Source organism: Mesoplodon mirus, assembly GCF_964341445.2.
Source record: "Mesoplodon mirus genome assembly, chromosome: X".
Taxonomy (NCBI): Eukaryota; Metazoa; Chordata; class Mammalia; order Artiodactyla; family Ziphiidae; genus Mesoplodon; species Mesoplodon mirus.
Window position 1 is genome coordinate 49,096,906 of NC_138981.1, and position 21,404 is coordinate 49,118,309.

Below are 21,404 nucleotides of genomic sequence, written 5' to 3' on the forward strand. Positions count from 1 at the left end.
CTTGATTTGTGACCCAAGATGTGATCTATAGTGGAGAATGTTCCATGCGCACTTGAGAAAAATGTGTAATTTGCTGTTTTTGGATGGAATGCCCTCTAAATATCAATTAAATCTATCTAGTCTATTGTGTCATTTAAAGCTTCTGTTTCCTTATTTATTTTCATTTTGGATGATCTGTCCATTGGTGTAAGTGAGCTGTTAAAGTCCCGCACTATTATTGTGTTGCTGTCAATTTCCTCTTTTATAGCTGTTAGCAGTTGCCTTATGTATTGGGGTGCTCCTATGTTGGGGGCATATATATTTATAATTGTTGTATCTTCTTCTTGGATTGATCCCTTGATCATTATGTAGTGTCCTTCCTTATCTCTTGTAACATTCTTTATTTTAAAGTCCATTTTATATGATATGAGTATTGCTACTCCAGCTTTCTTTTGATTTCCATTTGCATGGAATATCTTTATCCATCCCCTCAGTTTCAATCTGTATGTGTCCACAGGTCTGAAGTTGGTGTCTTTTAGACATTATATATATGGGTCTTGTTTCTGTATCCATTCAGCTAGCCTGTGTCTTTTGGTTGGAGCATTTAATACATTCACGTTTAAGGTAAACTATAATTCAAAAAGAGTCATGTACCTATATGTTCATTGCAGCTCTATTTGCAATAACCAGGATATGGAAACAACCTAAGTGTCCATCAATAGATGAATGGATAAAGAAGATGTCACGCATGTATACAATGGAATATTACTCAGCCATAAAATGAAACAAAATTGAGTTATTTGTAGTGAGGTGGATGGACCTAGAGTCTGTCATACAGAGTGAAGTAAGTCAGAAAGAGAAGAATAAATACCGTATGCTAACACATATATATGGAATCTAAGAAACAAAAAAGGTCATGAAGAACCTAGTGGTAAGATGGGAATAAAGACACAGACCTCCTTGAGAATGGACTTGAGGATATGGGGAGGGAGAAGTGTAAGCTGTGACAAAGTGAGAGAGTGGCATGGACATATATACACTACCAAACTTAAAATAGATAGCTAGTGGGAAGCAGCTGCATAGCACAGGGAGATCAGCTCGGTGGTTTGTGACCACCTAGATTGGTGGGTTAAGGAGGGTGGGAGGGAGGGAGACACAAGAGGGAAGAGATATGGGAACATATGTATATGTATAACTGATTCACTTTGTTATAAAGCAGAAACCAACACACCATTGTAAAGAAATTATACTCCAATAAAGATGTTAAAAAATAATTATCAATATATATGATCCTATGACCATTTTCTGAATTGCTTTGTGTTTGTTTTTGTGGGTCCTTTTCTTCTCTTGTGTTTCCCACTTAGAGAAGTTCCTTTAGCATTTGTTGTAGAGCTGGTTTTGTGGTGCTGAATTTTGTTAGCTTTTGCTTGTCTGTAAAGCTTATGATTTCTCCATCTGAATGAGATCCTTGCTGCGTAGAGTAATCTTAGTTGTAGGTTCTTCCCTTTCATCACTTTAAGTATATTATGCCAGTCCCTTCTGGCTTGTAGAGTTTCTGCTGAGAAATCAGCTGTTAACCTATGGGAGTTCCCTTGTATGTTATTTGTCATTTTTCCCTTGCTGCTTTCAATAATTTTTCTTTGTCTTTAATTTTTGCCAATTTGATTACTATGTGTCTCAGTGTGTTTCTCCTTGGGTTTATTCTGTGTGGGACTCGCTGCACTGCCTGAACTTGGGTGGCTATTTCCTTTCCCATGTTAGGGAAATTTTTGACTATAATCTCTTCAAACATTTTCTCTGTCTTCTCCTTCTGGGACCCCTATAATGCAAATGTTTTTGTGTTTAATCTTGTCCCAGAGGTCTCTTAGGCTGTCTTCATTTCTTTTCATTCTTTTTTCTTTATTCTGTTCCACAGCAGTGAATTCCACAATTCTGTCTTCCAGGTCACTTATCTTTTCTTCTGCCACAGTTATTCTGCTCTTGATTCCTTCTAGTGTAGTTTTCATTTCAGTTATTTTACTGTTCATCTCTGTTTATTTGTTCTTTAATTCTTCTAGGTGTTTGTTAAACGTTTCTTGCACCTTCTCGATCTTTGCCTCCATTCTTTTTCTGAGGTCCTGGATCATCTTCACTATCATTATTCTGAGTTCTTTTTTTGGAAGGTTGCCTATTTCCACTTCATTTAGTTGTTTTTCTGGGGTTTTATCTTGTTCCTTCATCTGGTACATAGCCCTCTGCCTTTTCATCTTGTCTATCTTTCTGTGAGTCAAGACTACTCTTGCCTTATTAATTTTCAGTCCAGATGATATGTTCAGTGATGTAACTAGGGTGTTAAAGTTGCCTACTCTCATTGTATTATTGTCAGTTTCACCCTTTATTTCTGTTAGTGTTTGCTTTGTATACTTAGGTGCTCCTGTTTTCAGTGTGTTTATGTTAATGGGTGCAATATTCTCTTCTTGTACTAATCCCTTTATCATTATATAATGCCCTCTTTTGTCTTTTGTTATAGACTTTGTTATAAATTCTATTTTGTCTGATATGAGTATTGCTACCTTCCCTTTCTTGTCTTTTCTTTTTACATAAAATGTCTTTTTCTATCTGTTAACTTTCTGTCTGTGTGTCTTTAGCTCTGAAGTGAGTCTCCTGTAGGCAGCATACAGATAAGTCTTGTTTTTTTATTCAGTCGGCACCTTAGGTCTTTTGACTGGATCATTTATTCCATGGATATATAATGTGATTATTGAAAGATACATACTGCCATTTTATTACTTGTTTTTCAGTTGTTTTTGTAGTTTTTCTCTGTTCATTTCTTCCTTTTTGGTTTGATGATTTTCTTTAGCATTATTTGCATCTCTTTCTCTTTAGTGTCTGTGTATCTATTGTAAGTTTTTGACTTGTGGTTACCAGGGTGTTCACATATGTTAACCTATAACTATACATACTTTTCTAAAACTGGCAGTCATTTAAGCTCAAACACATTCTAAAATATGTACATTTTTATCCCCCAGCCCCACATTTTTGTTTCTGATGTCACATTTTACATCTTCATGTTTATCCCTTAACGGTTTACTGTAGTTATAATTGCTTTTACAATTTTTTTTATCTTTTAATCTTCATAGTAGCTTATTTAAATGGTGAAACTCAGTCCCTACTATATACTTGCCTTTAGTATTGGGATTTTTCCTTTCCTATAAATTCTTACTTCTTGTTATAGTCTTTTCTTTCCACTTAAAGAAGACCCTTGAACATTTCTTTAGGGTGGGTTTAATATTGATGAACTCTCTAGGTTTTGCTTGTCTGAGAACTTCTTTATCTATTGTTCAATTCTAAATGATAATATTGCTGGGTAGAATATCCTAGGTTGCAGATTTTTCCTTTTCAACACTCTGAATATATTATGCCACTCCCTTCTGACCTACAAAATATTTGCCAAAAAATCAACTGATAGCCTTGTGGGTGTTCCCTTGTATAAAACCCTTTGTTTTTCTCTTACTGCCTTTATAATTCTCTCTTTATATTTAACTTTTACCATATTAATTATGACATGTCTTGGTGTGGGTCTGTTTGAGTTCCTCTTGATTGAGACCCTCTGTGTTTCCTGTACTTGGATATCTGTTTCCTTCTTCAGGTTGGGAAGTTTTCATCCATGATTTCATTAAATAAAATTTCAAATCCCTTCTCTCTCTTCTCCTTCTGGAACCCCTATAAGGTGAATATTGCTATGCTTGATGTTATCCCAAATATCCCTTAAATCGTTCTCATTAAAACTTCTTTTCTTTTTGCTGTTCTGATTGGTTGATTTCCAATATTCTATCTCTCAGATCACTTATGCATTTTGCTATATCACCTAGTCTGCTGTTTATTCCTTGTTGTGTGTTTTTCCTTTCAGTTATTGTATTCTTCAGTTCTGACTGCTTCTTTTCTATATTTTTGAGTTCCTTTTAAAAATTCTCACTGTGTTCATCTATTCTTTCCCCTAATTCAGTTAGCATTCTTATTATCTGGTAGATTAATTAACCAAGGAGGTAAAAGACCTATACTCTGAAAACTATAAAACATTGATAAAGGAAATTGAAGATGATACAAAGAAATGGAAAAATATCCCATGTTCTTGTATTGGAAGAATTAACATTGTTAAAATGGCCATACTGCCCAAAGCAGTCTACAGATTTAATGCAATCCCTATCAAATTACCCATGACATTTTCCACAGAACTAGAGCAAATAATCCTAAAATTTATGTGGAACCATGAAAGACCCAGAATTGCCAAAGCAACCCTGAGGAAAAAGAACAAAGCTAGAGGTATCACACTCCCTGACTTCATACTATACTACAAAGCTGCAGTAGTCAAACCAACATGGTACTGGCACAAAAACAGACACATAGGTCAGTGGAACAAAACAGATAGTGCAGAAATAAACCCACATGCTTACGGCCCATTAATATACAACAAAGGAGGAGAAAAGACAGTCTCTTCAATAAGTAGTACTGGGAAAACTGGACAGCTACATGTAAAAGAATGAAATTAGAATATTTTATCACACCATATACAAAAAATAAACTCAAAATGGATTAAAGACCTAAACATAAGACCTGAAACCATAAAACTCTTAGAAGAAAATATAGGCAGAACATTCTTTGACATAAATTGTAACTATATTTTTTTGGATCTGTCTCCTACAGCAAATGAAACTTTAAAAACTAAAGAAATAAGACCTAATTAAACTTAAAAGCTTTTGCACAACAAAGGAAACCATTGACGAAATGAAAAGACAACCTACCTGATGGGAGAAATTATTTGCAAATGATATGACCAATAAAGGGTTAATATCCAAAATATATAAACAGCTCATACAACTCAACATCAAAAAATCAAACAACCCAATTAAAAACTGGGCAGAAGACCTGAATAGACATTTTTCCAAAGAAGATATATGCATGGCCAATAGGCACATAAAAAGATGCTTGAGAAATGCAAATCAAAACTACAATGAGATATCATCTCACACCAGTCAGAATGGCCATCATCAAAAAATCTAGAAACAATAAATGCTGGAGAGGGTGTGGAAAAAAGGGAACACTCTTGCACTGCTGGTGGGAATGTGAATTGGTACAGCCGCTATGGAGAATGGTATGGAGGTTCCTTAAAAAACTACAAATAGAACTACCATATGACCCAGCAATCCCACTACTGGGCATATACCCTGAGAAAACCATAATTCAAAAAGAGACATGTACCAAAATGTTCATAGCAGCCCTATTTACAATAGCCCGGAGATGGAAACAACCTAAGTGTCCATCATCGGATGAATGGATAAAGAAGATGTGGCACATATATACAATGGAATATTACTCAGCCATAAAAAGAAATGAAATTGAGCTATTTGTAATGAGGTGGATAGACCTAGAGTCTGTCATACAGAGTGAAGTAAGTCAGAAAGAGAAAGACAAATACTGTATGCTAACACATATATATGGAATTTAAGAAAAAAAAAATGTCATGAAGAACCTAGGGGTAAGACAGGAATAAAGACACAGACCTACTAGAGAATGGACTTGAGGATATGGGGAGGGGGAAGGGTAAGCTGTGACAAAGTGAAAGAGCGGCATGGACATATATACACTACCAAACGTAAGGTAGATAGCTAGTGGGAAGCAGCCGCATAGCACAGGGAGATCAGCTTGGTGCCTTGTGACCGCCTGGAGGGGTGGGATAGGGAGGGTGGGAGGCAGACGCAAATGGGAGGGGATATGGAAACATATGTATATGTATAACTGATTAAATTTGTTATAAAGCAAAAAAATAAAATTAAAAAAAAAGATGCTTGACATCACTAATTATTAGAGAAGTGCAAATCAAAACAACAACAAGATATCAGCTCACATCTGTCAGTATGACTATCTTCAAAAAGTCAACAAATAACAAATGTTGCAAGGATGTAGAGAAAAGGGATCCCTTGTACCCTGTTGGTGGGAATATAAATTGGTGCAGCCACTATGGAAGACAATATGGAGGTTCCTCAAAAAACTAAAAATAGGACTACCATATGATCCAGCAATTCCACTCCTGGGTATATATCTAGAAAAAACAAAAATGTTAATTCAAAAGATACATGTACCTGATGTTTATAACAGCATATTTTATAATTGCCAAAATATGGAAGCAACCTAAGTGTCCATCAACAGATGAATGGATAAAGAAGATACATATATACATATGCATATATATATATACATACACATACACATACACGTAACTCAGCCATAAAAAGAATGTAATTCTGTCATTTGCAACATTGTGGATGGATGGACCTAGAGAATATTAGGCTAAGTGAAATGACTCTGACAGAGAATGACAAATACTATATGATATCACTTATACGTGGAATGTAAAAAATAATACAAATGAATGTATATAGTGAAACAGAAACAGACTCATAGATACAGAAAACAAACTAGTGGTTACCAGTGCGGAGAAGGAAGTGGGGAGGGGCAAGTTAAGGGTACGGGATTAAGAGATACAAACTACCATGTATAAAATAGATAAGCAACAAGGTATATTGTACAGAAAAAGGAACTATAGCCATTATTTTGTAATAACTTTTAATGGAGTATAATCTATAAAAATATTGAATCACTATGTTGTACATCTGAAACTAATATAATATTTTAAATGAAATATTAAAATATTCAATTAAGAAAAAGGAGTGTGGATGTGCACCAAGAATAGAGTTTTGTGTTTGTGCATTCACACCCACTAACAACTCAGAAAGGCATTCTCTTCTCCCCTCTCCTCTCCTCCCATCCTATCAGACCAAGCTCCTCAAGTCTGGCTTCAAACACCATCCCTTGTCCCAAGCTGCACTGGTTCTACTGGCCCTGGAAGAAAACTCACATTTCTCATCCACACTCCCTCTTTCCACTACACTCATTTTACCCTGCCATCCATTCTCCTCACTAGAGCACTCTCATGCTTACCCCTGTCACAAGACTCAGTATGAGACCACTCCCTCTCCTAGTCTCTCCTTTTCTCTTCTTTGTCAATGGTAAAGCAATGGTAAATGTCCTACAAGGCCTGGCATCAAGAACACCCTCAGATCCTTTGTGTCCCATTTCTATGTCTCCCACTGTTTGTGTATCCCAGTGTCTTTGTGTCTCAACCTTTGAGTGTCACCGTGTTTGTGTATATCCCAGTGACACTGTGTCCAAATGTTTTAGTTTCTGTGTGTCCTAATGTCTTTATGCCCTGGTGTCTCTGTGTTCCAGTGTTTGTATGTCCTAATGACTGTACGTCATAGCTTTTGTCTATGCCCAAGTGTCTATGTGTCTTGGGGTCAGTGTTTGAATATCCCAGCACCGTGTTTCCTGCTGTTGGTATTTACCCTTATGTGTAAATGCCAGTGTCTCTGTACCCCAGTGTCTGTACATGTCCCAATGACTATATTGAACAGTGATATTATCTTAGCATCTGTGTATATCTCAGAGTCTTTGTTTTTCCAGTTTTAATATGTCTCAGTGGCTGTATATCTCAATGTCTGTGTTTCCTAGGGTCTGTGAGTTGCAGGGTCCGGGTATGTTCCAATGACTGTTTGTCCTAGTCTCTGTGTCCCAGTGTGTGTGTCCCAGGGTCTCTGTGTTACAATGTCTCTGTGTGTCCCATTGACCAAGTGTGCCTGTGTATCTGTGTCCCAGTCAGTTGTTCTTATTGTCAGTATGTACTAACTCCTGTTTTCCAGTGTCTATGCATCCTATTTACTGTATGTTCCAATGCTGTATATTTCCTGATGACAGTATATCCCAGTGTTTATGAGCCTTACTTTCTGTGTGTTCCTATATCTGTATGCTTCAGTGTTTGTGTATCCCGATGCTTGTGTTTCCTGGTGTCTGTGTTTCATAGAACCTGTTAATGTCCCAGAGTTGGTGTGTCCCAATGTCTGGGTACCTTGTGTGTGTGCACCAATATCTATGTGTTCCAGTGCCTGTATATCCCAGAATCTGTGTATCCTAGTGACTATGCACCAGGATCTACATTCCAGTGTCTGAGTGTCTCAATGAATATATATCCCCATGTCACTGTATATCAAAGTTTCTATGTGTCTCAAGTTCTATGTGTCTCAGTGTCTATGTACCACAATGTCTATGTATACCAATTTCTCTATCTCTGTAAATAAGTGCATTAGTGTCCATGTGCCCCCAGTGTCTGTGTGTCATAGTGTCAGCATGTTGGTTGTATTAGCTCAGTTTCAGTGTTTCTATGTGCCTCAGTTTCTATCCCAGTCTGTGTGCCCTAGTGTTTTCATACTAGTGTCTGTGTATTTTAATATCTGTGAAAAGAGTGTCTGTATGTCCCAGTGTCACTGTATCTTCATGTCTGTAAGTTCCAGTGTCTATGTGTCCTAGTGTCTATGCAAATCCCAATGGACTGTATGTTTTATTGTCTGTCAATGTCTGTATGTCCCAGTGTTTGTGTGTTCCAAAGTGACTGTGTGTCCCAGAGTAAGCATGTTGCAGTGTGTCTATGTATTTCAGTGTTTTGTGCGCCTTAGTGTCTGTACCCCAGTTTCTGTGTGTTTGAGTCTGCGTATCCCAGTGTCTACATGTTTCAGTGACTGTGTCCCTATGTCAGCATGTTGTATTCTGTCTGAGTTTCAGTGTTTGTGTGCCTCAGGGACTATATCACACTGTCTGTATGTCCTAGTGTTTGCGTGTCCTTGAATCTGTAGGTTTAAGTGTTTGCTACTGTATATGCCAGTATCTGTATGTTTTCTGGTGTCTGTATGTCCTAGTTTCTGAGCATCCCAATGTTTGTATGTTCCAGTGTGTACCACAACATCTCTATGTGTCAGTGTTTGTGTGTCTCAGGGTCTGTAAGTCCCAGTGGTTGTTTGTCTCAGTGTCTGTGTACCTTGTTTCCCAGTGCCTAGGTGCCCTACTGACTGTATCCCTGTGTTTCTGTACATCCAAGTGTCTATGTGTCTCAGGGACTGTGTCCCAGTGTCTGTACACCCAAGTATCTGTGTGTCTCAATGTTTATGTATCCCAGTGTCTATGTACCTCAATGTCTATAAGTCCCTGTTTCTGTCTACTGACTGTGCAACAGTCTGTGTGTCAAAATGACTGTGTGTCACAGTGTATATATAACTCCCAGTATCTGTAGATCACAGCCTATCTGTACTCTAATGCTTGGGTGTCCCAATATCTGTTTATGTCCTAACAACTCTATGTTCTAGTGTCTGTGTGTCTTGATGTCTGTGAATGTTCTGGTATCTGTGTTCCTCAATTTTTATATGTCCCATGGTTTGTGTACCCCAGTGACTATTTCCACGTTGCATATGTCTCTTAGTTTCAGTGTTTTTGTGTACTTCAGTACCTGTAGCCCAGTGTTTGTGTGTCACAACATCTGTTTGATCCAGTTCTGTGGTGGTTCTATGGTGGTTCTGTGTCTCTATGTGCCTCAATAACTGTATGTCCCATGATGTGTCCCAGTTTCTGTGTGTTCTAATGTCAGTGTGCCTCAGTGTATGTATATTCCAGTGTTTGCTTGTTCCACTGTTTGTGAGGTAAAGTGTCTGTGTGTCTCAGTGTTTTTATATGTCCTTATGTCTGTGTGCCTCAATATTTATATTCTATTGTCTGTGTGTCCCAGTCTCAACATGCTCCTGTGTGTCTCTGAGTTTCAGTTTTTGTGTGCTTCAGTCTCTATACCCAAGTTTCCTTGTGTCCCAGTGTGTGTGTGTGTCCCAGGTTTTATGTGTCCCTGTTTGTGTATCCCTTTTTGTGTTCCTGAGTCTTTACATGTTCCTGAATCTTTGCACTTTCCTGAGTCTTTATTGTGTCCTCGAGTCATTGTTCATCCTTGAGTCTGCATGTTCCTGAGTCTTTGCATGTGATCTAAGATCTAGTGTCTGTTCACCTCCATGTCAGGGCACCCATGAGCCTCTGTGTTCCAGTATCTGTGTGTTCCTGTCTTTGTGCATCCCCAAGTTTTGCATATCCCTGAACTTTTGTGATCCAGTGTAAGTGTGTCCTGGAGTCTCTATATTCCTGTCTGGGTGTCTTTCTCTGAGCCTCTGTGTTCTAGTGTCTATATTAATGAATCTGCACATGCCTCCTTCCATGTGCCCTTGGTTGGTGAGTCTCTGAGTCTATGCATCTCTGGGGCTCTCCATGTCTGTGATTTGGTATTTATCCTACTTCTCTATTTATTTTCGCCAGATTTTGCCAGTGTTTCTGTATTATTTTCTTGATGTTTCTGTGTCTTAAGTTGCTCTGTGTCTCAGTGCCTCTCTTTCTTAGTCCATTGATCTTTTTCTCTAGATTCCCATGACTGTGTTCTTGTTTCTATGGGTCTATTTGTCAGGGTGTCTCTCTGTATCTGTTCCTCTTTTCGTCTTGCTCTGTCCCTGGTATAGTTTTGATCTGACTCACCACGTCCGTGTCCCTGTCTCTGTTTGTGTCTGGTGTCTGGATCCATGTCTTTTTATTTTTGACCCACTATTTATGTGTCCTTGGGTCTGATTCACTGTCCCCATCCTTTCATCTGTGGCCTTGGCTGCCTTTTTGTGTGTCTCTATTTCTGGGTAAACCAAGTGTATCTTGATTCTGTGTCTTTGCCCATTTGCTTGTGTTCTGTGTACCTGTTTCTCTGTGTCTAGGTTTCTTTATTCCTATCTTGATGCTTCCAGAAGTGTGCCTGTGTTTTTGTCCCTATGTCTAGCCTGTATCCATATGATTGTGTTTGTGAGTTCACATCCCCATGTCTACTTGTTCTAAGATTTCTGTCTCTGAATTCCTGTGTCCCTGTCATTGTGTCACAATGTCCCCATTATTCCTGGGCCTCTATTTTGTCTGTCCTTATGTCTCTGTTACCTGGTCTGAAACTTATATCTTTGGTGGTGTTTGTCACTGTTGAGGTGTCTGCATCCCCATGTCTTAGTCGCTGGATCTCTAAATATATAAGTCTATGCTCCTGTCTCACTCTTAATGTGTTTCTCTGCATGTGCGTGTGTCCTTGGGTCTTTGTCACCAAGTCTGGATCTGTGTAACATCTCTGTTTCTATGTCCTTATAGGTCTCTGGTCTTGTATCTCTGTGTTCTCTTCTCATCCCCCACTCCATGTCTGCATGTCATCATGTCTATGTGTTTCTACCTCTCTGTCCTTGGTGTCTTGGTCTGTGGTTTTGACCAATGTCCCCCTGGTTACTTCTGTGACCCTGTGTGTCTTGATTCCTCTGCTCCTGTGTCTGGATCTCTGTGAATCTCTATCTTTTCATTTGTATGCTGTTATGTCTCAGTGTCTTCACATTAGTCATTGTGTGCTTGTCCCTGGGTGACCTCATTTTTTTCTCCCTGCCTCTTTGTTTTTGACAGGGACAGCACCTCAAAATGGGGATACAGAAGCCCAGCAAGTGGGCATCTGTTTCTCTGGGTTTATGTCCCTGATACTGTCACTCTGGCTTCCTGCCCCCTCTTTGTATGTCTACGTGCCCTTATGTCTATTCTCTTTATTTTGAGGTCCTTGTGTTTCCACATGTCTCTATCTCTATTTACCCATCCATGTCTGTGTCCTCGTTGCTGTCTTTCTGTGTGTGATTCCATGCCTTTGGTTGTGAGTAGTATATGTGTGTGTCTACTGCTGTGTCATGGGATCCTTTTTGGTTCATTCATTCGGCAAATATTTACTAAGCACCTACTATGTGCTAGGCCCTGGGGATACATAGATGATTCAGAAAATGTCCTTGCCCTCAAAGAGCTCACAGTCTAAGTAAGGGATCCAGACGAGTAAATAGATGATTACTACACAGTATGATAGGTTAGCTTGAATGGAATGTGGGAGTGGGCTATGGTAACAGGAGGGGACCACACTCAATCTATCTATGGGAGGGGTCAGGGAAGGCCTCCTAGAGGAAGTAGACAACTAAGACTTGAAGAATATGTAAAATTTACCTGCATGAAGCCAAGGAAGGGAGTCCCACATAGAAGGAAAAGCACATGCAAAGGCCCATTGGTGGGAGAGAGCATTGTTTGTTAGGGGAACTGTAAGAGCTTTAAATATGTCATGGGAGCCAGAGAAGGTCGTGAGCAGGACTGGTGCCTCAGTTTTTTTGTTTTAAGGAAGTCACTTCTAAGGCTGCTGTGGAGTATGGATTGGAAAGAGTAGAGACTGGAGACAGTAAGGACTGTGAGGAGGCAGAAGTCCCTAAGCCTCTAGATCCATAGATCTGCATGTCTTTGTGTGTGTGTTCTGGTATATGTGTCACTTAGTGCATGTGTTAGTGTGCATGTCCCTGTGTGTTTCCACGTCATCGGGGCTTTGTTCCTGGCTCACCCTATACCCTGGCCTCTGGGTCTCCAAAAGTCAGGTCTCCTGCTCTGGGGTTCAGGGGCCATCACAGGACATAGGCAATGTAGGGGTGGCCCAGCAGCCGCTGTACATGAGAGTGCTTCACCAGCCAGCAGGAAGCCCAGCGGGGTGGCAGCCTTGGTGAGTCCTTCAGCAGCCTCTTGCCTAGGATCACAGGCACATCTGGGTCCTGGTGCCTCCTCAAGCTTGGCCCCATAGGCCCTGCCACCAGCTGGATGTCCGCATGCTGGAACTGTCCTGAGGGAGAGAGATGCAGCTCCAGTTAAGGCAGTGGCCTCAGTCCTACTGACAGCTCTGAGAGGATCCTAAAGCAGGAAACCTAGAAGGAAAAGTGGGAGGGAGGAGGGACAGCAAAGGCCTGGAGGAGAGAAGAGACTGAGCATTGTGTGAAACGTGGAGGAGCCAGATGGGACAGTAGTATGAAAGTAGAGAGCCAAAGTGGATGAGATGGCAGTAGAAGGGGTTCAGTCCGGCTTGAAGGAGATGACAAGGCAGATTGGATAAGTGAGGAGGTTCAGAGGAAGTAAAAATATCTGTCCAACCCACCGTCGCTGCCCAAACTCTTTGACGTGTGCCTCTGCCTCAGGTTCTGCTAGTGTCTCCTGACCTACAGTCTGGCTTCCTGCAATCCCCCTGTACGGCAGCCTCCAGAGGGATCTTTGTAATACTCAGATCTGACTGTATCTTTCACCTGCTTATGCCTTTTCATGACTCCCATTGCCTTCAGGAAAAAGCCAAATTCCTCATGCTGGCACTCTTGTCTGATCACTCCAGCTCCATCTCCTCCAATCTCCATTCCTTTCCTCTACACGTTTGCTCAACTTTCCAGACTCGGTGTGGGTATCTCTCTTATAGGAGATCTTTCTTGAACTCCAAAGCTGGGCAAGATGCCTCACCCTGGGTTCCTCCAGCTCCCTGGACTGCTGTCTGTCTAGCACTGATAACTCCCTGGGATCACTCTGCCTGGGTCTGTCTTATACATACATACATACATACATACATATATATATATATATATATATATATGTATATATGTATATATATATATATATATTTATTGCTGCATAGGGTTTTCGTTGCTGTGTGTGGGCTTTCTCTAGTTGTGGCAAGCGGGGCCTGCTCTTCATTGTGGTGCGTGGGTTTCTCATTGTGGTGGCTTCTCTTTGCTGCGGAGCATGGGTTCTAGGCGCATGGGCTTCAGTAGTTGTGGCACATGGGCTCAGTAGTTGTGGCTCACAGGCTCTAGAGCAAAGGCTCCATAGTTGTGGCACACAGGCTTAGTTGCTTTGTGGCATGTGGGATCTTCCCAGGCCAGGGCTCGAACCCATGTCCCCTGCATTGGCAGGCGGATTCTTAACCACTGTGCCCACAGGGAAGTCCTGGGTCTGTCATCTTCCTAGACCAGGAGCTCTCCAAGGGCACAGCTTGGCTCTGATTCCTCTTTGTGGTTTGAGGGTCAAGGTGCTGGGGGCTCATTGGCCTTTCACCCTGGCAGAGTCTCTCTTGGGACTGTTGCTCTCTGACCACTATCAGCCTCAGTACCACTTTTCCAGCAGGCCACAGGCCAAGGGGCTGAGACCTGAGCCATTGATCACGTAGAGCCCCAGGTGGGGTAGTTGTGGGGTGCTGGGGTTCTGGTAGCGGTGCTGGAGGACTAGGAATTCAAGGTGGGGCCCAAGGCAGAGGATGAGTTGGGCTGCGGCAGCCACATGGAGCTCCAGCTGGGACCTCTTCAGTAGGGCCGACTGGTCCCAGGACAGAAGCAAGGTACCCTCACCTTGTATGGATATGGAACTGCGGTGATCGTGATAGGGTAGGTCCGGGATTTGTCTTTAGTAACTGTGATGGTCTGGAAGTAGGTCCTTGTGCCCTGGCCTTGATGGTGTCCCCAGCAGCTGTCCACGTACATGCAGCCCTGGAGGGAGAAGAATGCTTGCTGGGAGCACAGGCTTTCACATGGTCATTCACATAGTCACCCACAGCACAGGAGGGGTGAAGTCTCAGAGACTGGAGTTCAGATGAATTGGTACAGATCTGTAGTTAGAGAGCAGCTCCTGAGGAAAGTGCTTCTACCACAGTCCATCTAGCTTCTCCTTCCTGTGCAGTGTATGAACATGTATGTATACCTGTGCATGCTTACCCCAGTGGGGCTGTTTGCATGTATGTGCTTGCCTCTGAGTGTGTAAATGTGTGTGTTTAGTTCTGTTCATATGAGTATCTCTGGACATATCAGTGCATCTGCGTATTTGGGGAAGGTGTTATGGTAGAGCATGTATTTTTTTTTTTGGTTGTATGTGTATATGTGTCTCTGGATATGTTGGTGTTATAAGTCTTGGTGAATATATTATGTTGTGTGTGTCTGGTTGTGTGTTGGTACATATTGTATAACTGGGGGTGTCAGTGTGCATGCATCTGGCTGTGTGCCATGGTATTTGTGTGCTTTGGTATGTTTTTTATGTCTAGAGTAGCAGAGTATGTGTACCTATGTATGTTGAATTCTTGTGTATTGGGATGAGTGAGGTTACCAGCGCATGTATGTGTGTCTGAGTGTGTTGATATATGTGTCATTGTGTATATCTGAGCATGTGTTGTGCATCTCTGTGTATCTGGATGCCTATTTGTATGTTATTATGTGTAGGTGTGGAAAGTGTCAAAATATATGTGCCTAGATGTGTATTTTTGTGAGTTTACTGTATTCCCTAGTGTGTGTGTATGTGTATCTGTGAGTGTCTTGGTGTTAGGGTATATTTGTGTGTGTTTCCATGTGTCTGGGTGTGTACTTGTGTGTTAGTGCGGTGCCCTGCTATGTGTTTGTATTAGCCCACAAATGTCTGGGGGTGTTGACATGTGTATATCTGGCTGTGGAGTTATATGAGGTAGAGTCTTTGGGGCTCTCACCTGCCTTTGGGTCATCTATGAGCTGTAGTAGGTCCCCTGGACACCCATCTAGTGTGAAGTGGATCCTCTCTTTTGAGCATGGGATGCGGATCACAAAGTGGGTGTCCCCATCCACTGCAAGGCAGGAGGCACACCTCTGAAGTTATGGTCCTAGAAGTGAGGCAGGAGGTAGATGGGCACCCCAGGGTAAGCAATTGGAGATTCGTTCCCTGTGGACAGAAACTCCAAGATGAGCATAGCAGGACAACTGAGAGAGGAGGCTGGGCCCTGCTCAGATAGAAGATAAGAGACCACATATTTCTCATTCTCAAAGTCAAGGAGACCTTCCCAACTAGAAAGGCTCCTTGGAGGTCAAAAAGGGAGGGGGCGCCACCCCATAGTAAGTGATGTCAACTACCCATAGGCCTCTTGGGTGGCATCCATCTTGGCGCACACATTGGGAGGATCCTGAGATATACCAAATACGGACTCTGAACCAGGCAAATCAAAATGTTTGGCTAAAGGAAACCTGGAAGAAATGCCCCATATAAGTGATTTAAACTACCACGAGGGCGTGACTCTCTTTTTGAGTCAGTCCCTGTGTCTATACACGCGTACTGTACTCTTTTTCCTCCTAATAAATACTTTACTTGTTTCACTGCTTTCCATCTTTGTGGGAATTCTTTTCTGCAAAGCTGAAGGGCCAGAGCCTTGTCACTGACCACTGGTCTAGTGGCTAAGATTTGCTGCTCTTACTGCCATGACCTGACCTCCATCTCTGGCCAGGAACAGAAACTCTGCTTCAAACTGCTGCAGGCTGAGGCACCCAAGATCATATTTGGTTCCGAAACCTGGGAATTCAGGCATTCAAGGTAAACAGTGGGTTTCACCCAGCTGTGGCTTGAGGCCCCTGACTTTCGCTCTTATTTTCTTTCTCACTCTCCACTTCACTTTCTTTTCAAGACCTGCAGGGCATAACCTCTGTCTGCTCTCAGCGTTGTGGCTACCCCCAACAACATTGAGGGTGGCAGGCGGATTCCCCAGGCCGTGCAGATTCAAATAACACTTGGGTGACAGCTGATGCTATCCTTTGGGACATGGTGGAAACGTGATTTCCAACTGAGAAGGAACCCAAGGGGTCTCTTTTTCTCTCTCTCGCTCTCTCTCTCTCATTGTCCCGTATGGAACCCTCCACTATGCTTTTCTTTCAGAAATTACTTGCACAACAAGGTCTCTTTCTCACTTCGTATCTCCGTGTCCTTTTAGGGAAGGATTTCCTGGACATCATTCCTAAACTGCATCCCCGCCACTGACAAACCCAGTGCTGCCCGTGTGAGACAAAATTGTCAGACCCTTCCCAGTTCTATCTTAGCTGCCAGACAGGGCAAAGGATTTTGGGTTCTTTTGCTGTCTAGTCTCTCACCTCACTCAACGCCCAGAAATTTACTATGAGAATTTCTGCACCTCCCGGCCCTGGAACCTTGAACCCTGTGGCATCTTCCATAGCACCCAACTCCAATTTCTCCAAGGGTTCCTCTTTGCATCTATGGGACCCCCTTCACTCCAGGTCTTGGCAGCCTACACACTGCTATGGACAGCCTATCTGGCTGGCCATTACCCAGAAGCCTGAATTATAAACTTTGTAGATGCTCAGTCACGAGGAATACACTCCAGCATAGGAAGACTTATCACAGGACATAAGCTCTATAGACAAGGGATCCCTCCTAAGGAAAGTCCTGGCAACTGGTCTGCACTGGTTTGAAGGTCCTCCCCTGGCCATGTTGGGGGAGAAGGCTTGCGCAAGTTACCATGGAAGACCAGAGATGTCTGGTCAGAAATCGATGGGAGAGTAGAGGACGCTTGAAACCTCATCAGGTTTGAAGAGAATTTGGGCGATGCCCTGAACCCCTTCAGGTTAAAGCCTCCTGATAAATGTTTCCAGAATGCCAGATTCAATTCTAGAAGCTCTCTCTTGTTCTCACTTGCAAGTTACTCAACATAGGAGGATCCCCCTCCAAGCAAGAAGAGACACCTCTGGAGTGTATCCTTAAGAATTGGAAATTTTTTTAAAATAGAAGGGCTAAGAAAGGAAAAACTTAAGTTCTACTGTAACGGTGCCTGGCCTTTGTATCAGTTAGGGAATGGAGAAAAATGGCCTGAAAATGGGTCTCTAAATTACAGTACCATTCTGCAATTGGATCTCTATTGCTGCAGGATGGGAAAGTGGACTGAAGTTCCCTATATTCAGGCTTTCATGGTCCTTTACCAAAATCCCGCCTTATATGGCTCTTATAATTCAAAACCTGGGGAACCAGAAAACTGTCCTGACATTTTAGATGATCCCCCTTCTAAGCTCTCCCATCTCTCAGGGGGAAACCTAGCTCCTCCTACTCCTGACAGTATCCCTACTTCTCCGCAGCCACCTACTTCTCTTGCTCCCTCTGACTGACCCCAAACTGCACCTCCTTATGTCCCACCAGACCCTCCATTACCCCAAGAGAGGCTAGTCCTTCCTGGGTAGCTCGCAGTGGAGCTTCCTATCACCCAGGATCAGGGAAACTATGCCTTCTTATGGAAGTGGCAAATGGAGAAGGGACAATCAGAGTACATATGCCCTTCTCTTTAACTGACTTAGCCCAATGCAAACAGAAACGGGGCCAATTTTCTGAAGACCCTAGTAAGTTTGTTGAAGGGTTTCATGACTTAACTTGGAAGGATGTCCAAGTAATTCTATCTATTTGCTGTACTCCTGAGGAAAAACAGAGAATCTGGACAGCAGCCCAGGGACATGCCAACCAGCTTGCCAGACACCAACCCAAACATTATGCTATGGGTGGAGATGCAGTCCCAAATCAGGAACCCCCATACAATTATAATTTGCAGGCAGGAACAGAAGCCAGGAAGCATGTGCTCCAATGTGTATTAGAAGGGATGAGAAAGTGTATCAAAAAGTCGGTTAATTATGAAAAGGTTAAAGGAATGACCCAAGAAGAAGAAGAAAATCCAGCCCTCTTTCATGGGCAGCTTGTGGAGACTTTTAGGAAGTATAGCAACATAGATCCCTCCACTTCTGAAAGTCAGCCCCTGCTGGGACAACACAACACTTTATTAGTCAGTCTGCCCCTGATATTAAATGGAAACTCCAAAGATTACAATTAGTCCTACAAACACCCATGCCCCAACTCCTAGATGTGGCATTTGGGGTATATAATAATCAAGATCAAGCTGAGAAGGAAGAGAGAACCCAACATGAGAAAAGACAGGCCAGGGCTCATGCAAAACTGATAGGTGTTGCTGTCAGCCATGCCTTGCAACCTCAGGACAACCCAAGGGGGCCAAGAAAGTCCAACTCTCCATCTGGAGGTAAGACCAACAAGGGGGAATGCTACAAATGTAAGTCAACTGGCCAGTGGCCCCAAGATTGCCAGAAAGAGTCCCCCAGGTCATGCCCAACCTGCAAACAAATAGGTCATTGGAAGAGGGACTGCCCTCAGTCCCAAAGGAGAAGGGGGGCTCCCGCTCCCAAGATGGCCATGCTCGACCACTGAGGTGGGCTGGGGATTCTGGTGGCTCCCCGCAATGACATGTCTATCTTCATCGAGGAGCCCTGAGTAGTCCTTGATGTGTCAGGAAAGAAGATTGATTTTTTAATTGATATGGGAGCCGCTCACTCTGTCTTAATTTCTCACTCTAGACCTCTTTGCTCCAAAAGCTGTACTGTGACTGGTGTTGATGAAAAGCTTAGCACCCATTACTTTACCGGGCTTCTCACTTGCCAATTTGAGCAGTGGTTATTTCGCATGCTTTTTTAGTTGTACCTGAGTGTCCCACTCCACTACTGAGGAGAGACCTTCTGAGCTCCCTCAGGGCCATATTCCAGTTAGGAGGCCCCGAGCAGCCCCTTTTCTTGACTCTGACTAAGACAGACCAACTGGAAGAGCAAGGTCCTATTCCCAGCCATATTCTACAAGGAGTGGACACTTCAGTATGGGACAAAGGAATCCCTGGGAGGGCCATAAATGCCCAACTGTAAGAATTAGCCATAGACCAGAAGCTGCCTACCCTAACAAGAGACAATACCCTATAAAGTTGGAAGTGAAGAAGAGTTTACAACCCCTCGTAGATAAATTCTTAACGCATGGCCTCTTGGTGCCCTGCCAGTCTCCGTGCGATACTCCTATTAGGCTAGTTGTTAAGCCAAATGGGGACTATAGGATGGTACAAGACCTTAGGGCAGTAAACGACGCAGTGGTCACTATACATCCCCTCATGGCCAATCCTTATAACATATTAGCCCAAATCCCTGAGGACACTAAGTGGTTTACTGTACTTGACCTCAAGGATGCCTTTTTTTTGCATCCCAGTTCATCCCTCATCACAATATCTATTTGCCTTCTAGTGGACTAACCCCGACTCAGGCCAAATGCAACAATATACCTGGACAGCATTGCCTCAGGGGTTTTGGGACAGTCCACACTTTTTCACCCAAGCCCTAGGAAAGGAACTAAGGGAAATACACCTGAAAGAAGGAGCTATTATACAGTATGTAGATGATATATTAATATGTAGTCCCTCCATGGAGGCCTCAGATCAAAATACCATTGAAGTCCTTAATATCCTTGGGGCCTGGGGTTACAGAGTCTCTCAGATAAAGGCACAAATCTCAAAGCAACAAGTTAAATATCTGGGGTCATTATAAACCCTGGAAGTAGACAGTTATCTCCAGATAGAAAACAAGCTATATTAGGCCTAAGTACACCAAAGACAAAGAAACATCTCCATACCTTTTTGGGCATGGCAGGATTTTGTAGAATTTGGATTCCAGGATTCAGGCTAATGGCTAAGCCCCTATATGAAGACACTAAAGGCCCAGATACAGAACTATTACTTTGGAATGGGGAATAAGAAAAGGCTTTTAATGATATAAAGCAGGTCATCACCAGAGCCCCTGCTCTGGGTCTCCCCAGTTTGAAAAGCCATTGATCTTGTACGTGGCTGAAAAGCAGGGGACAGCTTTTGGTGTCCTTATATAGAATCTAGGGGAAGTTCCGCAGCCTATAGGCTACTTTTCCAAGCACCTAGACTCCATGGCCTGAGTTTGGCCTGGCTGCCTCCGGGCAGTAGCTGCCACTGATTTATTAGTGGAAGAAGCCAACAAGCTCACCTTTGAACAGCCACTGGAAGTCCAGACCCCTCATCAAGTGCAAGGGATTCTAGATATAAAAGGCCACAACTGGTTAACTGGAGGTCGTCTTATTAAGTACCAGGCTTTGCTCCTTGACTCCCCAGAGCTAACCCTCAAAACGTGCCACACTTTTAACGCCACTACACTAATGTCTGCCGAAAGCCCAGAGCTAACACATTCTTGCCTCAAAACCCTTGACCAGGTCTATGCCTATAGGTCTGACCTAACAGACCAGGCCATAGAAAACCCTGAGGAAGAATGGTTTACTGATGGCAGTAGTTTCATTAAAGATGGAGTTAGGGGGGCAGGGTATGCTGTTGTGAGCATGCATAGTGTCATAGAAGCAAAACCTTTGCCACCTAACACCTCAGCCCAAAAGGCTGAACTGATAGCTCTAACCCAAGCCTTAATCCTAGGGGAAGGAAAGATTGTAAATATATACACTGACTCAAAATATGCCTTCCTTGTTTTACATGACCACACAGCTATCTGCAAAGAGAGAGGACTCCTAAATGCAAGAAATTTCCCTATAAAATATAGGGCTGAGATCTTACATCTCATAGAAGTAGTTCAAAAACCAAAACAGATAACAGTCATTCACTGCCATGGGCACCAAAAGGGAACTTCTCAAATTTCCCAAGGAAACAACAGGGCAAATCGGGAAACAAAGAAAGCAGTCTTGATGCCCATAACCGAAATGGCATTAATCCCATCTCTTACCCCTTCTAACGTTATACCCAGGTACTCAACTTCCAAAGAGAACTGGGCATGAGACAGAGGAGGAACTAAGGGAATGGATGGCTCGTGGCACATAGATCAGAAATTGCTCATACCTCTCTCTGACCAATGGAAAATTATTAAAGGGCTACATGATTCTCTCCATCTGGGGAGAGGTGCAATGTTTATAATTGTTTTCTGTCTTTTTACAGGGAAAAGGCTCCCGGAGACAATGAAAAGAGTTACTTGAGCCTGTGCCCTTTGTGCCACCCATAATGCAGG

The 21,404-nt window shown here is 42.6% G+C and overlaps 1 protein-coding gene across 1 annotated transcript in view; it reads right to left on the reverse strand.

Annotated features, from left to right (window-relative positions):
• Window positions 1–12,368: 12,368 nt before the first annotated feature.
• Window positions 12,369–21,404, reverse strand: part of ITIH6 (inter-alpha-trypsin inhibitor heavy chain family member 6) — a gene marked incomplete at both ends in the record, with an annotated part of 40,815 nt that continues 31,779 nt past the window's right edge. The window contains 5 exon segments of the mRNA XM_082609224.1: window positions 12,369–12,578; window positions 13,906–14,144; window positions 14,147–14,202; window positions 14,204–14,258; window positions 15,242–15,355. Of these exon segments, the coding sequence (XP_082465350.1) occupies window positions 12,369–12,578; window positions 13,906–14,144; window positions 14,147–14,202; window positions 14,204–14,258; window positions 15,242–15,355 (674 nt within the window).